This window comes from Agelaius tricolor, unplaced genomic scaffold (genome assembly GCF_023055355.1).
Source record: "Agelaius tricolor isolate 1412-34295 unplaced genomic scaffold, bAgeTri1.0.p SCAF_4, whole genome shotgun sequence".
In the NCBI taxonomy this organism is placed as follows: domain Eukaryota; kingdom Metazoa; phylum Chordata; class Aves; order Passeriformes; family Icteridae; genus Agelaius; species Agelaius tricolor.
Window position 1 is genome coordinate 2,262,927 of NW_027269264.1, and position 15,921 is coordinate 2,278,847.

General features: G+C 36.9%; 1 protein-coding gene across 6 annotated transcripts in view; it reads right to left on the minus strand.

Moving 5' to 3' along the window:
- CSNK1G3 (casein kinase 1 gamma 3) overlaps positions 1–15,921 on the minus strand; it is a 94,972-nt gene that overhangs the window by 33,362 nt on the left and 45,689 nt on the right. For 5 of the 6 annotated variants that reach the window (XM_071424373.1, XM_071424376.1, XM_071424374.1 and 2 more), the window contains exons 8-14: positions 11,641–11,726; positions 11,425–11,509; positions 9,401–9,549; positions 8,319–8,414; positions 7,591–7,686; positions 436–542; positions 38–61 (exon numbers count right to left, since the gene is read on the minus strand). In XM_071424373.1, coding sequence (XP_071280474.1) covers positions 38–61; positions 436–542; positions 7,591–7,686; positions 8,319–8,414; positions 9,401–9,549; positions 11,425–11,509; positions 11,641–11,726 — 643 coding nt within the window. The remainder of the gene's footprint in view (positions 1–37; positions 62–435; positions 543–7,590; positions 7,687–8,318; positions 8,415–9,400; positions 9,550–11,424; positions 11,510–11,640; positions 11,727–15,921) is intronic. The other variant, XM_071424378.1, reaches the window with a different exon arrangement.

Sequence of the window (15,921 nt, forward strand, 5' to 3'; positions counted from 1 at the left end):
TAGGGCTATTTCTGCCTGCCTGTGCTGTATAACTCACCACATGTTCAACACTTTCTGGCAGCTATACAGAAAGAGAGCAAAGGAAAAAAGAGAATCAGAATACAATATAGAGGAAGAATTTTACATGTTCTATGGCTTTTGGTAGTCAGAACACTATCTTAAAATAAATATTTCAAAATTAGTTGAAACATCAAAAATGCATGCACTTCTCCAGCCAGCATAGCAAGCATGTCATTCAAGGCTTAGGCTAAAAAAATCACAAGCTACAGGAACTCTACTAATTAGAAACTTAAAGACAAAATTAAGTATAGCACTGTAGTTTTGCTCCTCACCAATGACTATTCAGTTCAGACAACATTTTCTGAAAAACTATATAAAAAAATATTGAAGCAGCTGAGCACAAAAGATGCAAAGAAGATAAAAAGAAGGACATACTTTGTTTCATCCATTACTTCTACTTCTGCAGGAGCTGTGATGGGTGCATTTGAACGGCCTGCAGTTGGGTCATCTGTGTTCAGCTCTCCATTTGTTGAGCTTACTACCTGAAATCAGAAGAAAGACCTGAAATTATACTAGTGCCAGACATACATTTGTTAATTCCTAAGGTTCCAATGCATCTTAAAAAAACAGTATTTTTTGTTATTTCTATAGTTATTTTTATTCCAGTAACAGTATTTTCTCCAGGTTCAATTCTGGCATCCCTGTGCTCTTGTAATTCTCCTTTCATATCTATTATTGGAACTAACCTCTACAATGAACTCAAAGTGAGTGGATAAAGCAAAGCAGCTCTGTGGATGCCATTTACTAATCTCCCCCACATCTCTTCAGAGCCCTAAGGGAAGGCACTAAGCACTTTTTCAATACCTATTCAGTCAGTCTAACCCTATTTCTGCTCCTTCAGTATGTTTATGCTCCTTGGTTTAGCTCTTTATATTCACACTGAATACAAAGGTCTGCTTCAGTTGTATCTCAAAGAACACTCACCAGAAAAGGGAAAAACTAAGGCTGTCTTCTAGACGTAAGAGTATATGGTCTCTGATTTTTAGGACATGAAAACATCTACTGCCAAAAAATTTATAAAAATTAGATTAATCTTCATTCCTATTAGTTTACCATGAAATTTCTAAGTAAATTGTTCAAGTCACCGTGAAAGCTGTGGTTCTCCAGGAATATTTGTTTGGACCTAAAACCAAGTGGAACCCAATATTCCCTCTCTCAGTTCCTGTCAGCTTTCCTGCATGACAAATGGAGCCATTCCAGAGGTCTCTCCATTATCAACCCCACAGAATACAAAAAGGAAGATGGCTAACTGGCATAAACAAGTGCCTACCTGATCAGAGCTGTTGACAGTGCTAATTGACCCACTAAAGTGTTGGCTTGACACCATGGAAAGGTCTACCAGCTATTAAATAGCAGCAACTGCTCAGCAAGCTAGCAAGCACAAAAATGTAATTCTGGACAAATAATATAAAAGTTTGCAGAAAACATCTGTAAACAATTAATCAGCTATAGAGCCACTAAGAGTAGTCTGTAATTCAAGATTATTACCAGCTGTTGTCTGATGGTCAGAGATTAAAGTAGATGAGAAAGAAAATCACTACCATAATATTATTTCCCTCAGTCTTCCAAGCTCTCCTCTTGTTATAGCAGCTATGTCTCATCTATTTATAACCAGAGCTAAGAGCCTAGCCTATTGAGGTTTGTTTTGTGGTTCCTATTGTAACTAAGTACTGCACCTCAGAAGTTTGCTGCACTCAAGGCATTTTCCATGCCTTTTGCTGACATCAGGCCAAGTTTTCTTCTTTTTCAAATTTCACTAAAATAGGAACCACTGCTAAAAAAAACCCTGCAGGCTCATAACAAAATAAATGATATGCGAGATTGCAGGAATCTAACTACTTAAATTTTAGTCAATATAACTGAAGGAATCATGGGAGACTGAACTTTATTCCTGCAATGATAAATAAGACACTGAAGTTTCAACTAGGTGTCTTAAGCTTAGTTTTGTATCACTGGGCATGGCAGAAGCACTTCACATTCAGTGGCAGAAATAAGTAGGAATTGTACTTTAACAAACCTTAAGATGGTGAGGCAGGCATCCTGAACCAAATATCCTAGGTTACTAGTTACTGGGTTTTACAGAGTCACAGAATATTCTGAGTTGTCATCATTACATATTTACTAAGAACAGGGATATAGTATTATCCCAACCACCTCGCTAGGTATCTTACTGTGAAGGTCATTTCATTGTTTCTTGTAAAATATCCAGAGTGGAAAAGTGCATCAGAAGTATTTGCTAATTAAGATAGGTGCAGTCATAAAAATGTAAGGGTAAAAAAAACTTTTCTCAACTTGACCATCAAATGAGTCTGGTTCCAAAGGAAGCACAGAATGCTTATGGCTGGAAGGGATCACTGGTGGGGTCATGCTCACATGGAGCTCCCTGTGCCTAACTATATAACTAACCACAACTATAGCCTGCACTAATCCATATAAAGCAATGTCACCCAACTAATATTGTAGTCAACCTTGCCTGCAGCCCTTATAGTGCAGGATTTCTGCTCCATAATCTAAGCTTAAAAAGAACCTCAGATCCATGCTCAAGACTGAGTAAAAGTGGTTGATGAGAAACAGAAACCCTCAGTTTACTCAAACAGAAGTAGGGTACATCAAGAAATAGCAAGACAGGTCTATGGCTCTTTCTGGACGGGAAGCAAACACTGCACTTAGCATTCCTGACTGCTGTAAAGAACAAGTCACAGTCTGCAAAGGCACTTGCAAGAACTCCTGTTCTCTTTTCCTAAAAAACAAATGAAAAAATGTATGACTTTTACACAGATATCAAACATACTGGCCAACTGCAGCATCTGTGGGGCATTCATATTACACTTTCCTTCACACTTCTTTCCCAGGAGCACCCATTCAATGATATCTATCTTCTTGGACATCACATTTAAAAAAAGAGATCAAACTTAACTACGTACACATCTTAATTTGAATTGGAAAATATGATAGTAGGTGTATAAAAGTCCTTCCTACATGAGTAATATTATAAGTATTATGCATGTGCTGTACTAATCTAAGCTGACTTCCTCTCTAAAGGAGCCAAAATCACCCTCTGCTGGGGTCAATGCACTACTATGTGGTAAGAAAGAACAAAGCTTACAGCAGCTTATTTTTCAAACTGACTTCAAACTCAGCCATACACATTCACCAAATACATAAACAAATTCTATGAAGTGTCTGTTGCATGACACAGTTTAGATGGGAGAAACATGAAGTTCTTCTTTCTGGAAAGAGTTACAACCACTGAAAGCGTAAGTGAACCAAAGCATATATAGCATAAATCCAAAAATCAGGATCATTCATGCTTGTCCAGAACCACAAATGACCTGAGTTCCACTCAAATCTACTGCTGCTGAAAGCAGCTCTAGGAGCTCCTCACTAATTAAAGAGAATGAAACTAACAAAGACTCATACAAAGGAGCACAAGAGATAGGCAGGACTGCTTCAATTTCACTGTCAGTAAGGCTACCAGGTGTATGAATTTAATTTCACATTACCTCAGTAAATTACTTTGCAGTATGACCTAAAAAAGCCTTTAATAAGGCAAATTACATTACATTTTTCTTTCCAACTATGAGCGAATCATCTCAAAAATCTGCACAACAGAGGCAGAAAGATATGGGAACATAACAGAATTGACCAAGAATAAGTCACCCAGAGGACATCATAAGCACTGAAGGAGTAGTACACCAAATTCTGTAGCCAGAATATACCACAAGTAAGGCACAATGAAAATTCATCACAGTAGATCCACATAAAAAGCTATAACTTCAGGAGAGAGAAGCTACATGAAACTAAGTTTGCTTTAAGAGAAACTTTGAATTTAATTTCTCTACTTGTGACTCAATTTGGAATGGATTTTGATGAAATCAATAGCCTGATGAAAAAATGAGAGGCACTATTAATCTCTTAGAAGACTTGAATACAACTACAGTGAAAAAATTAGGATATTTAAATCATGGTTTTCCACCTAAAAATTCTGTTACAAAATGTATATGAACATTCTTCCCTGAATAGTGACATAATTACATTTCAAAAAACAAATACTTTAAAAGTTTCAAATTAGAAGTATTGCAATATTCAAGATTAACTTAAGCTACTCACCTATTTTCAAGTGGGAGAATAACCACTAAACTGAAAACCTAAAACTGCTTTAAGCATTTTTATAACTTCATCCTGGTTTAAATTTAGTTCCTTCAAATTTAATCAGTTCTTTAAAAGTTTTAAGAGCACCTATATAAAGAAGCATATGCATCACTGGTTATTTCTTGATACTCACTATGCCATGAGGTAGAGAAACAAAAATTCCACCCACTACCTATTAGTGACACATTCATTGTGACAAAGACTGATTTCTTAGATACATGGTCCTCTGGAAGCTTGACAAAGGCCATTTATAACAAGACACAGTTAAACCTAAATACCAAATCCCTAAATGGTGACATTAAATCTTCAGTCTCTATACTTTGTTCTAGATTAGTACACAAACTGATCTTTTACTTGCTATGTTCAAAAATCAGTTAGAAAGTCTGCCATATAAAGCAAATTTTGCTGATTTTCATTACTGTAGTCACAACAAGGAATTGCAAAATTTTGGAACAGACATAGAAAAAAACCCCTTAATCCCATTAAGAATCTCAGTAACTGAATTCTCCACTCAAAAATTAAAGCCAGTCTAGATCTCCAAGGAATTCATTAGTGATACTACACAATTCTTTGTTTTACCTTCAAAAAGTTTTCAGGAAAGACAAAAGAATAAAAGTCATCACAATACCTTTTTAGTTCACAAAAGCTCAGCAAAATTGATTTGTTTCATCTAACACTTTACTATCTTGACTTCTTGAAGGAGAGGAATCAGGCAACTGAAAACTACTTACATCAAATATAAAAGTCTTTCAAGCAGTTCCTAAGTACTTTACTGGGAACTCTTTAACCCAATCTTTCCATCTAACCTCCTTTTAAAGAATTTCCCAATGGGAAAAAAGAAAGAGAAAAGGTAAGAGAAAGAAGACCAGTTAGTAAGTAATGGAAAAAAAAACTAATGGAACAGATTAATATAGTCTTTATGAGTGCGCAAGCAGATTGCAGCTCATGCAGAGAAAAAAATAATTCAGTGTTGTACAACTGACATTTTGAGAAGTGAGACAAACTTATGAGAACAAAGGCACAAAAGTTGTTGAACAAATTGCGGGGAGGTATGAGTTGATCATTAAGAAGTCTGCATGAACTAGAAAAACTGACTGATGTTAGTGGAAGAAGGGATGTCTTTCTTTTACAACTCAATTTCCTAGTACTATTTGAACTTTAACTGAATCTACAAAGTAAAATTAGACATGTCTAAGCACATAAGGATGTTTTGTACACAAGCCTAGGGTCTGGGAAAAATTAAATTTGTACAAAAAGTAGAACAATATCTGTTAATGAAATACCAGTTTGAACCTCAATGGTTCCCACTTCAACATATCACTAACAGCATACAAATGTATGCTAACAAACATACATCACCAACATTCAATTCCCTCAATGTTAATATGTCACAGAAAAGAATCACTAGCACATTTGAATAATCACCTAAAAAAGAGCCTAAGAGATGACATCAGCAGTACTATTACACATGACTAATAGCACTGACCTAAAAACATTCCACTGTCACTTTGACATAATCTGACAGATTTTCATACCTTGCAGAAAAATTAATAAAAATGATCTCAAAGTTGAGCAATGGCTCACTAACAACAAAGAAAAAAATACACTTTAAGTTCACACCTCAGACTTAACTTTACCTTTGAACAATTTTCTGTATGACTTTTAGTATTTGTCTCCTTGGAAGCAACTAAGAATCCTACTAAAGTAGCTAGCTAATGAAACAACAAATAGCATGATTCAGTTAGTATCCCTGCAACAAAGATGTATTTGATAACAGCCAGGGGCTATGTCACAGCATAACTGGAGATACTATGTGATTTTATAAGTGCCCTTAATAAGGAAGCATGACCACTCCACAACAAAAAAGCAATCCAATATGAAAACATCCTGCTGCACAACACTTGATCTTCAAAGACATATGGACATATGCAGTTTTGCACAGTGCTTTCATTCACGTGGCAATTGCTTAGCCTCAACAGATCTAAATGATCTGAACTCATTCAGACTGCCTGTATCCTGTGAGGAGAAAGGACTGAAACAACACTATATTAACAGTAAGGAATACTAGTGTTATTTGTGTTATTTCCTAGAAAATGTTCTCCCCATCCCTGAAGGGTATTCAGCCTATTTTACAATGGAAGAAAATTTCTTGTGATCATTAAATTTTACCTGACAAAGAATAAAAGATTTCTGAAGTGCCACAATTGCCAACAGAATCATACAATGACACTTTGAAAGTTCTACTAACTGTAATCTAACTAATTCAATGTGTATTTTTCTAACCTAAAATATGGGAAAAGAAGGCTTTTTTAAACATCTGTTAATGGGAAGAACAACTTTTAAATTTTTATTTATACACCATAATAATTGTCACCTACTAGATTTTGTTACACTACACATGACAGCTGTTTCTAAAGCAACAAAATTTAGAGAATGCTATTACACTGACAGGACTGCAGCCTTTTTTTCTGTATCCTGAGCTTTTCATTCTTTCTTCAGGCCATGACAATCTTTTTCCAAATCAAAAACTTCAGAAGAAACATACATAACTTAGATTGTCATAATCAAAAATGCAGCAACAATTTCTACACACAACCCCCGCCCAGATAAGACTTCACAAAGCTGAACCATTTACATTTTGGCCTCAAAGCTCAAAATCTCATGTAGACTTCACATTTGGCATTTTGAATCTCCCAGTATTAATTCCTCACACATTACTCCAACTATTTCACACCTAAATATATTCAAAGAATGAGACATCAAAAATTTCAAAAATTAGTTTTAAAAATTGAAAATAAACCAGGAAAAGAGCTCTTTGAAGATGAAATAAACTAATAATATAGGAAAAACTTTTGGTTTCTACAAATTTTTTCACTGAGATGTGTGAGGTGCTGCCCTGGGAACCTTTTTCTAGTCAATTACTATTTGAATAATGGAGTGAAGGTTAAGAAAACATCACTAAGTAGCATTTTAATTTGATTTTTACTTAAGGAACAAAAAACATAGCTTGAACGACAACATAATTCAGTGAATATTGGGTTTCAGTTGCTAATACAAGTAACACATTTAAAGTCTAAACTTCAGTTATTTTCACTGAGCTAAGTATATATTCTGTAAAAAAGACAGCTCAACTGTTTTATTTTTGACTTTAACTAAGAAACATGGCAAGAAATATTCCATCAACAAAAAGTTCCATTGTTTCAGCACCTGTTTTCAGTTTGACAACTGAACTGGAAAATAATAAATAATTGCAGCATTCTGAACATTACTGATAAGCAATCTTAACATGAAAACATGAATCATCTGATACATTACAGGAAAGCAGTATTATGTAATGCAAAACAACTGATTTAGGTCATGCAAAGAAGCAGAAGATACCTGTACAGAGCCACCATGTCTGTCAGATGCCAGGTGAGCCCTCAAATGATGTGGATTGGTTTGCTGTGAGTCCCAAGCTGCCCTATGGTCTGTTGACTATCATTTTTGAATGTATTAGGATTTATGCAAAAGAAGAAAAAAAATTTAAAACAAACAATTTGTGCATTAACTGTCATATTTTTAAGAAGTACAGAAGCGCTACACATTCAATCCCTATATAGATTGCACTTCAACATTATCAACGTACTTACACATGCGTTCATAAATATTTTCATACAGAGCTGAAGCAGCTAAACCTCAAAATTGTTAGTAAGAAAAAGCACACTAAAATAACCCTCCAATTTTGCTTAGGTAAACTGACACAGCTCTGAATTCCTAACATTGTTACCACCTAAGTCATTAGCCTGGTTTAAAATAAAGTGAAAATGTTATACATACATGTCAGAATGGAAAGAGAGGAAAGAGTGTATGGAGGAGAGACAGCGAAGACAGTGTGAGTAGAGAGAAAATTCACTACTGATTCACTACACTATATCATAGCTTCAAACAAGCAAGCTTTTAAGAGATATTTATGTATCTCTACATATGTAGACTTTACCAAAAAATCTACTTAAAGTGAAAACAAAAAAAAACCTAGTCGTTTTTATTTTCAAGTTCTAATAAAAACATAGCACAAATCATTAGACAAAAGACATAGTAATGCTGATAATCTTAGATGAGCAGTTTACCTGATTTTTGGATTGTTGCATTCTGTCTCTGTGCTGATATGCATCTCTGTTTGAAGACATTGCAGGGTCTGAATGTATTGAACCCACTGGAGTAGGCTACAAATATAAACAATATGTAGCAACTGGTAAAAAAAATAAATTTCTAAGTCTCACCAAAAGTTACTGGTTTGTAATAGAAAATAATATTTAAATCTGACAGCTTCAAGTAACACAAAATTATCAGATTAAAGCAGAAGCTTCACTAGATATTTACTAATAACCACAAGAAAAAAAGCAAACCGTTACTTACAAAATGTATTGAAGTAGCAATTCTAAGTATTATACATTAATTTTCTGAAAGACTTTAGGCTGATACTTTCTGCAGTTAGCAGTTACGACATTCTGATGAAACCTGATCAAAAGCTTAAAGCAATTTTTAATGCTAAACACTGAAAAATACATTTTGCAATAAAACAAATGCTACCTTTCTTTCAGAATCACACAGAGAAGGGTGAAGTGCATAATCTGAAACTGGTAAATATAAACATATTAGCCCTCCCTTCCCTACATAATAAAAATAATAAAAAGAAGTGAAAAAATTTGAGAAGCTGAAGTAAACCCCATCCACTACAATTTCTCAAATTATACAAACAGAGTGTTTCCTGAAACCTTAGAGGCGCCACAATGAAATATTCAATGAACTATGCAATATTTTATCATAGTGAACTGATAAATATCTAGAGTATACCTCATATGCAGATGTATAGCTCTGCATTTTCAAAATACTGGGAATAAAAAAAATTCACGCAATAATGACAATTACTTGCAAAATTTTAAGTTCCTTCAAAAAAACAATCCAAATTTCTACCATCTCATTTTGGATTGAGCAGAGATGTACTTTGATAATAAGAGCACATTTGGAAAGAGAACGAATAAGAAGCACTCAAGCCAAAAGATTATGTTAGAACATGCATCTGCAGATGGGCTTGTAATAGCAGCTGTTCAATGCTCTACTAGCAGCCTTGAGAAGCATATGTCTTAATGAAACTCAAAACTGATCACAGAAAAAGCCATTATATTACTGACAGCTGAAATGTACTCACCAACTGTTTGCCAATCCAGTCGTATTCATAATCAAACATATAACCTTTCCGATCAAGTAAGTCAGTGAAGAGCTTTCTTAAGTAGTCGTAGTCTGGCTTTTCAAAAAAATCTAACCTTCTTACATAACGTAGGTAAGTAGCCATTTCCTCTAGATAAATAAGAAATATATACATATGCCATTATCTGTTTTAATGGAACTCAAAAAAATCCCCACCACCTTATTTAATTTTAAAGCAACTTGTACCTCTCACCATAAAACCTGAACAGTTGTGCACCATGAATTACCAGAAAGAAAAGTTACTTAATGATGTTCTTTAAAATGCCACCATATTCTGAGATATACTACCATATTCCAAACATATCCTAGCAATTTACACCCCGCTAATTTTTCCTTCATGCTACCTGTTGAGATCTTCTATTCAATGTTATAGTTCTAATGCACAATGTGCAAAACTTTGTGGAGAGAAATGCCTCTACTTTCTTCTTTCTTTCCAACCAATTTTACAGAGACAAGACTAAGAATAGGTAAAGAAAGGGATATGCCACATAAAGCATCAGTTTTGTGTCCCCAAGTCCTACTCTGGACAGGATTTCCTTTCATTAGTAATGAGCTACTCTCAGCAAATCCACTTTGCCTATCAATGATATTTTGATTACTTTTCATTTATGTTTTGGAAAAACCATGTCCATGTCATACATGTCCCCTGTTCCAAGCACTTTTAACTATTACAACTTCTAAAAAAGGTCCTATTTCTTTCTGTCCAATTTTCCAACACCTCATTGATTCTCCTTGTAGTTCTAGAGACCTAGAAGTGACACCTGAAACTTTTAAGTTATTTTAAATATTAGTTCAAGCTGTTTCTAACACAGCTTGTTTTTAATAGAGGTATGATACCAGATTTCAGGTGAAAAGGCTTGCAAAATTTTCAGTGTGAAGGTACAAGTGCAGACTAGTTGATCACTGTAAGTACACATAAAGTATTTTTTAATGTTTCCTTTAGAAGAATATATTTGAAGAACAGCAGCATTAGCTTACTGCTGCTTCAAAGGATAATTCTTCTGTCTGGGCCCAGTATTGTTTAACTTATCCATCAATGATTCAGACAAAGGGGCAGATGTCTCCTCAGCAATTTCACTGACAACACAAAGCTGGGAGGAGTGGCCGATAGCCCAGAGGGCTGTGCAGCCCTTCAGAAGGACCTCAGCAGCCTGGAGAGATGGGCACAGAGGAACCTTCTGAAATTCAGCCAAGGCAAGGGCAGGGTCCTGCAGCTGGGGAAGAATAATTCTGTGCAGCAGCACAGGCTGGAGGCCAAACCTTCTGGGAAGCAGCTCTGCAGAGAAGGACCTGGGAGTCTTGGTGGACAACAAACTCTTCAGAGCCAGCTGTGTGCCCTGGGGGCCAAGAAGGCTGATGGAATCCAGGGGTGCATTATGAAGAGCAGGTCAAGGGAGGTGATCCTTTCCCTCTAGTCAATGGCTATGTCCAGTTCTGAGTTCCTCAGTACAAGAGAGACATGGAGCTCCTGGACTGGGTCCAGCAAAGAGCTACTAAGTTGATCAAGGGACTGGAGCAACTTTCATATGAGGAAAGGTTGAGGGAGCTGGGCCTGTTCAGCCTTGAAAAGAGGCAACTAAGAGGGAACCTGATTAATACATTAATACATATAAAATACATAAAATACATCTAAGAGGTGGTTGCCAATAGGATGAATCCAGGCTCTGCTCAGCGGTGCCCAGCAATAGCAGGAGAGGCAATGGGCAGACACTGAGGCTGTGCCACCCAAACTCGAGGAAGAGCTCCTTTACTGTGCAGGTGACTGAGTACTGGAACTGCTTACCCAGAGAGGTTCTGGAATCTCCTCCACTGTAGATATTCAAGAACTACTTGGACACAACCCTGTGCCACATGCCCTGTACTGTGATCTATTACACGTACTGCAGTTTTAAACCCCAGCAATCACCTATGCCAGCTTCATTTTATAAATCAAGACACAACGTTTTTATTAACAGCAGACATTACCTGGGAAGTTTTCACACAATACTTCTATAGGAGTTGCTCGTTTAGTGTCTCCAATTTTCTGGTAACGTTCCTTTAATGTATCTGCCTATGACAGAAGAACAAACAAGCTTCTGAAGTTATACAGCTTGCAGACACACATTCCAAAAAACCCCAAATATGTCAATAAAAAGCTGATGATCTGAAAACAGGACAGAGGCAGATATCAAAACCCACTACCTTTAAACCTTGCCAGGGAAGACTTCCTCTGAGAAAATACATAAACATATGACCCAATGCTTCCAAATCATCTCTTCTACTTTGCTCTGAAACAAAATGCAAATATTATTAGAAACTTCCATCTGTGTAATCTTGCATTATATTTAGAAGACTAGCTTCCAAATTATATAAAAATAATTGTTAGGTATAAAGTACTTGAAACCAAACTGAGCATGTGGGGGCAGGCATTCTTGTGTACTACAGACTGCCTTAAGAACACAGCTAAACCCAAAAAAAAGCAGATGCAGACTGCAGGTATATTCATCTCAACAGCACTTTAAGAAAATTATCTGGCTGAAAGAAATCATTCTCAAAAAATGCAGAAGGATTATTTTTTTTTTGAGCTACTGGAAAAACTTCATGATTTAGTAAACTTTATGATTTAATGAAAAGTTAGGACCAAATGTTCATTGTTCTTGCAGTAAGAAGTTAATTAAAATTGATCAACTGTAGAATTATTTGGGGATGGTTTAGATTACAAAGGAGTCTGGCCTCTGCAAAACTGATTCTTAATCTAGAACCTATAACAGTGCTGACAAGAGAGTACATGTACTAAAGGTAAGAATGACATTTTCCTAGTTTTGTTTGAGGATAAGTACTTGTTTAAACAAATTGGCTTCATTTGGCCTTTCTATTCATATTAAGAGCAGACTTTCTATTCATATTAAGAGCAAACCCCAGAAGAGTTTCAAGTATTCATTGTATGATAACTAACCTCTGCAATAATTAAGCACTATCACAAAACAACCAATACAATCAAGGATATGGGTAGTTCCCCAGAGAGTATTACAGATGGCTAGATTACAGTAAATTATGACTCCATGTGATTATGCTTTCTGTAGCCAAATAACTTTGACAACACTTTATACACTGTTCTTCTGAATTTAGGGAAATCCCAAAATAATTACCAATTTACATATCCAGCAAACACTGAAATTTGCAGAACTTTCACAGATGCAGATCTTTGTCTTCATTAACCTCCCAGTCAGAATCTACACTCCCTGTAATCTCACTTTCCCCTCCTGAAAATGAAGTGAACTGAGAAGAAGCAGAGTCATTTTATCCCTAAAAGAAATTATCTTATTGAAAGGTAGGGCACCAGTGACATGCTAGTAAGAGCTGCAGAGTATTTGTATATCCTTCAAATAGCTCTCTGAATAAAGCCACATTATTCTTCACATAGACAAAATACCTTCTATTCTATATGCACACTCCCAACTTGGCACAAAACTGCCAGAAATCCTTGATCAAATGTCTCTTCTGAAACAAAAGATTATTGACTACAGGATGTCCAGTAACTATGTATTTCCTATACACCTTAAAAGAGTGGGTTTTGGTGATTTTGACCAAGTTTTGATTACACATTTAAAGTCTTTCTAGCGCTATGCATTTGTTATGACAATTTTATATACTATGGATCCTAAAATAACACTTTTTATTTAAGGACAACATCCTTCCTTACTCATACGTACTAACAGATAAAGTTCCAGGTCAACAGAGACATATTCAAAAATAACGTATAAGAGAATGTGAACCTGACAGCCTCCCTCTTTACTGAAAACACTTTTTTACAACGGTCAGCTGTAAGACCATTCAAGCAACTCAGGAAATTATCTACACACTAAAAATATCACCCGAAAAAATTGTCTTATTACCACTATTTTGAGAGTTGAGTCTATAACTGTATCCTATATGCCACTGTCTCTATAAACACAGAATTTGAGGACCTTTAGTGCTCTGTATATCTCACTGCATGAATTAAAAAATATACTACATAACAAAGAACATTAAAAAAAATTGTTGGAATGGAATGATTCAGGCTCTTTAGGAAGGAGAGGCAAGGGAGACCAGGAGGTAATGTTACCCTCCACGGCAATAGCAAGCTGAGTGCATGGAGTTTTGTCTGGGGATGGATGAGGAGCTGACTGAGAGCTTTTGGGGACCGATTAACAGGAGGGCAGGGTTAGGTGGCCACAGGCACTCCAGCCAGGAAGACTGAGCAGCTGAGTCCTCGTGGTGGTGCATCCCTCCCTCACCCCTTCTAGGCCACTGTTATCTGAAAAAAAGCTCATTAGGTCTCAGCTTGACAAACGGCACCTGGGCTCACCTTCTCTTGAGTATATCAGAAACCCTTTGCTCCCAGGAGTCCCTGCTGTCTAACAAGCTCATGTTTTCTTTATGAACAGTCTTGGAAACTATTTTTCTTGCTTGCATAGCATAACATCCCTGTTCTCACACTTTCAACTGTGTGCCAACTCACACTGTGGCCAGATGAAACATTATTATGACTAAAGCCCACTCTCTTGTGATCCTACAAAACAGTGGTCTAAAATGAGAACGTTTGAATTCTTCTGGACCGCAGCAGCTGAGACCAGCAACCTCTCTCTGAGCTGGGCCTCTCAGAGCCCACAAACTCCCACGTTTGCTGTATTCAGACAACTGCTGAACAAAAATGAATTATAGGCCAATACCCTCGCTCCTCAAGGGCTCGAATCTTTGCACAATAAAGAGATGCAAAAGCACTTAGAGTGAGTATTTCACTGCCTTTGAGGGGAATTTTTTGACAGGTACTTTGCACTGACTTTGTGTGCATAAACATACACATATGCTACAGCAAACTCTGGGAGAAATGCTGCTCTCTCAGATGTTCAGGTATCTGGGATATCAAAGTTAGGCTTGTAAGTAAGGTTAGGTTATAAGACAGGTTAAATGTTGTTGAGTGTTAATTCCTATGTTGAATTGTTAAGTTTAAGGCTTATGTAAAGGTGTAAGTTAAGGTTAAATACTTTTGAGTGCTGTTAAGCTTTTAGGCTGCATTCTTTTTTATACCTGCCCTCACTGTTCTTTTGTCACTTGTCACATGCACCTAAACAAACACACAGCCCTAGACAGTTCATTTCTGTTTTTATTGACTGGATTTTAGTAGTGGTTTGGATTTTCTCTTTTTCCTTGGTGTAACTGACTAGTAAGTATCAGAGTGAATCTTGCAAAGAACTTTGTCATTGCTTAATATTAAATCAGGGTTTTACTGATACCCTTGCTGATGACTTTTTAAGTGATCTCAAACACCATTCATAACAGCTGTCTACCAATATACAGGAACCACCTCATGTTCACAAGCCCTGGTCCTCACAGGGGAACCTCAACCACTCTGATATCTCCTGGAGTGACAAGACAGCAAGGCATCAGCAATCCAGTAAGTTATCCTTGATGATAGCTTCCTTCTCCAAGTGACAGAGAACATAAAAAGGAGGATGTGCCATGCTGGAGCTTGTTCTCACCAACAAGGAGAAGCTGGTGGGGAAGGAGAAGCTCAGGGCAGCCTTGGCTGCAGTGATCATGAAATGCTGGAGTTTGAGATCCTAAAGGTAGTGAGAAGGGAGCAAAGCAAACCCAGTATCATGAATTTCAGCAGATGCATCTTGGCCTCTTCAGGGATCTGCTTGGCAAAGTACCATAGGACCCAGCAGGGAAGCAGGGTCCTAAGAAAGCTGGTTAATTTTATTGAAGCATGAATTCCTCCAAGCCCAGGAGCAATGCCTTCCAACAAAGTCAAGCAAAAACCATCAGGAGGCCTGCATGGATAAGCAGTGAGGTCCTGGATGAATCCAAAGAAAAAAAAGGAAGCATATAGAGAAGGGAAGCAAGGACAGGTAGACTAGGAGGTATACAGAGAAATTGTCTGAGCAGCCAGAGATCAGCTTAAGAAAGCTAAAGCCCTGAGAGGATTAAATGTGGCCAGGAATGTCAAGGGCAATAAGAAGAGATTCTATAAGTAAGATGGTGACAAAAGGAAAACTAGGAAAAATGCATGACATCTCCAGAAGGAAACAGGAGACCTGGGATATGGAGAAAGCTGAGGCAAAGAAATTACATTGCACCACAGGTAAGCTTAGATTGGATCCTGGGGAACATTAAATTACTTTTTTGCCTCCATCTTCCCTGGTATGTATTCCAGTCACATTACTCATGTCACAAGAAGAAAAGGGCAGGGACTGGCAGAATGAAGAACACTGTAGATCAAGTTGGAGCCCATCTAAGGAACTTGAAGGTGCACAAGTCCACGGGACCTGCTGAGATGCATCTACGAGTCTTTAGGGAGTCTCAGGCGAAGACAATAGCCATTACATCCACTACATATGAGAAGTCATGACAGCCCAGTAAAGATTCCACAGACTAAAAGAGGAGAAAGATAACCCCCATAATTACAAATGGAAGAAAAGGAAGGCATGAGGAACTATA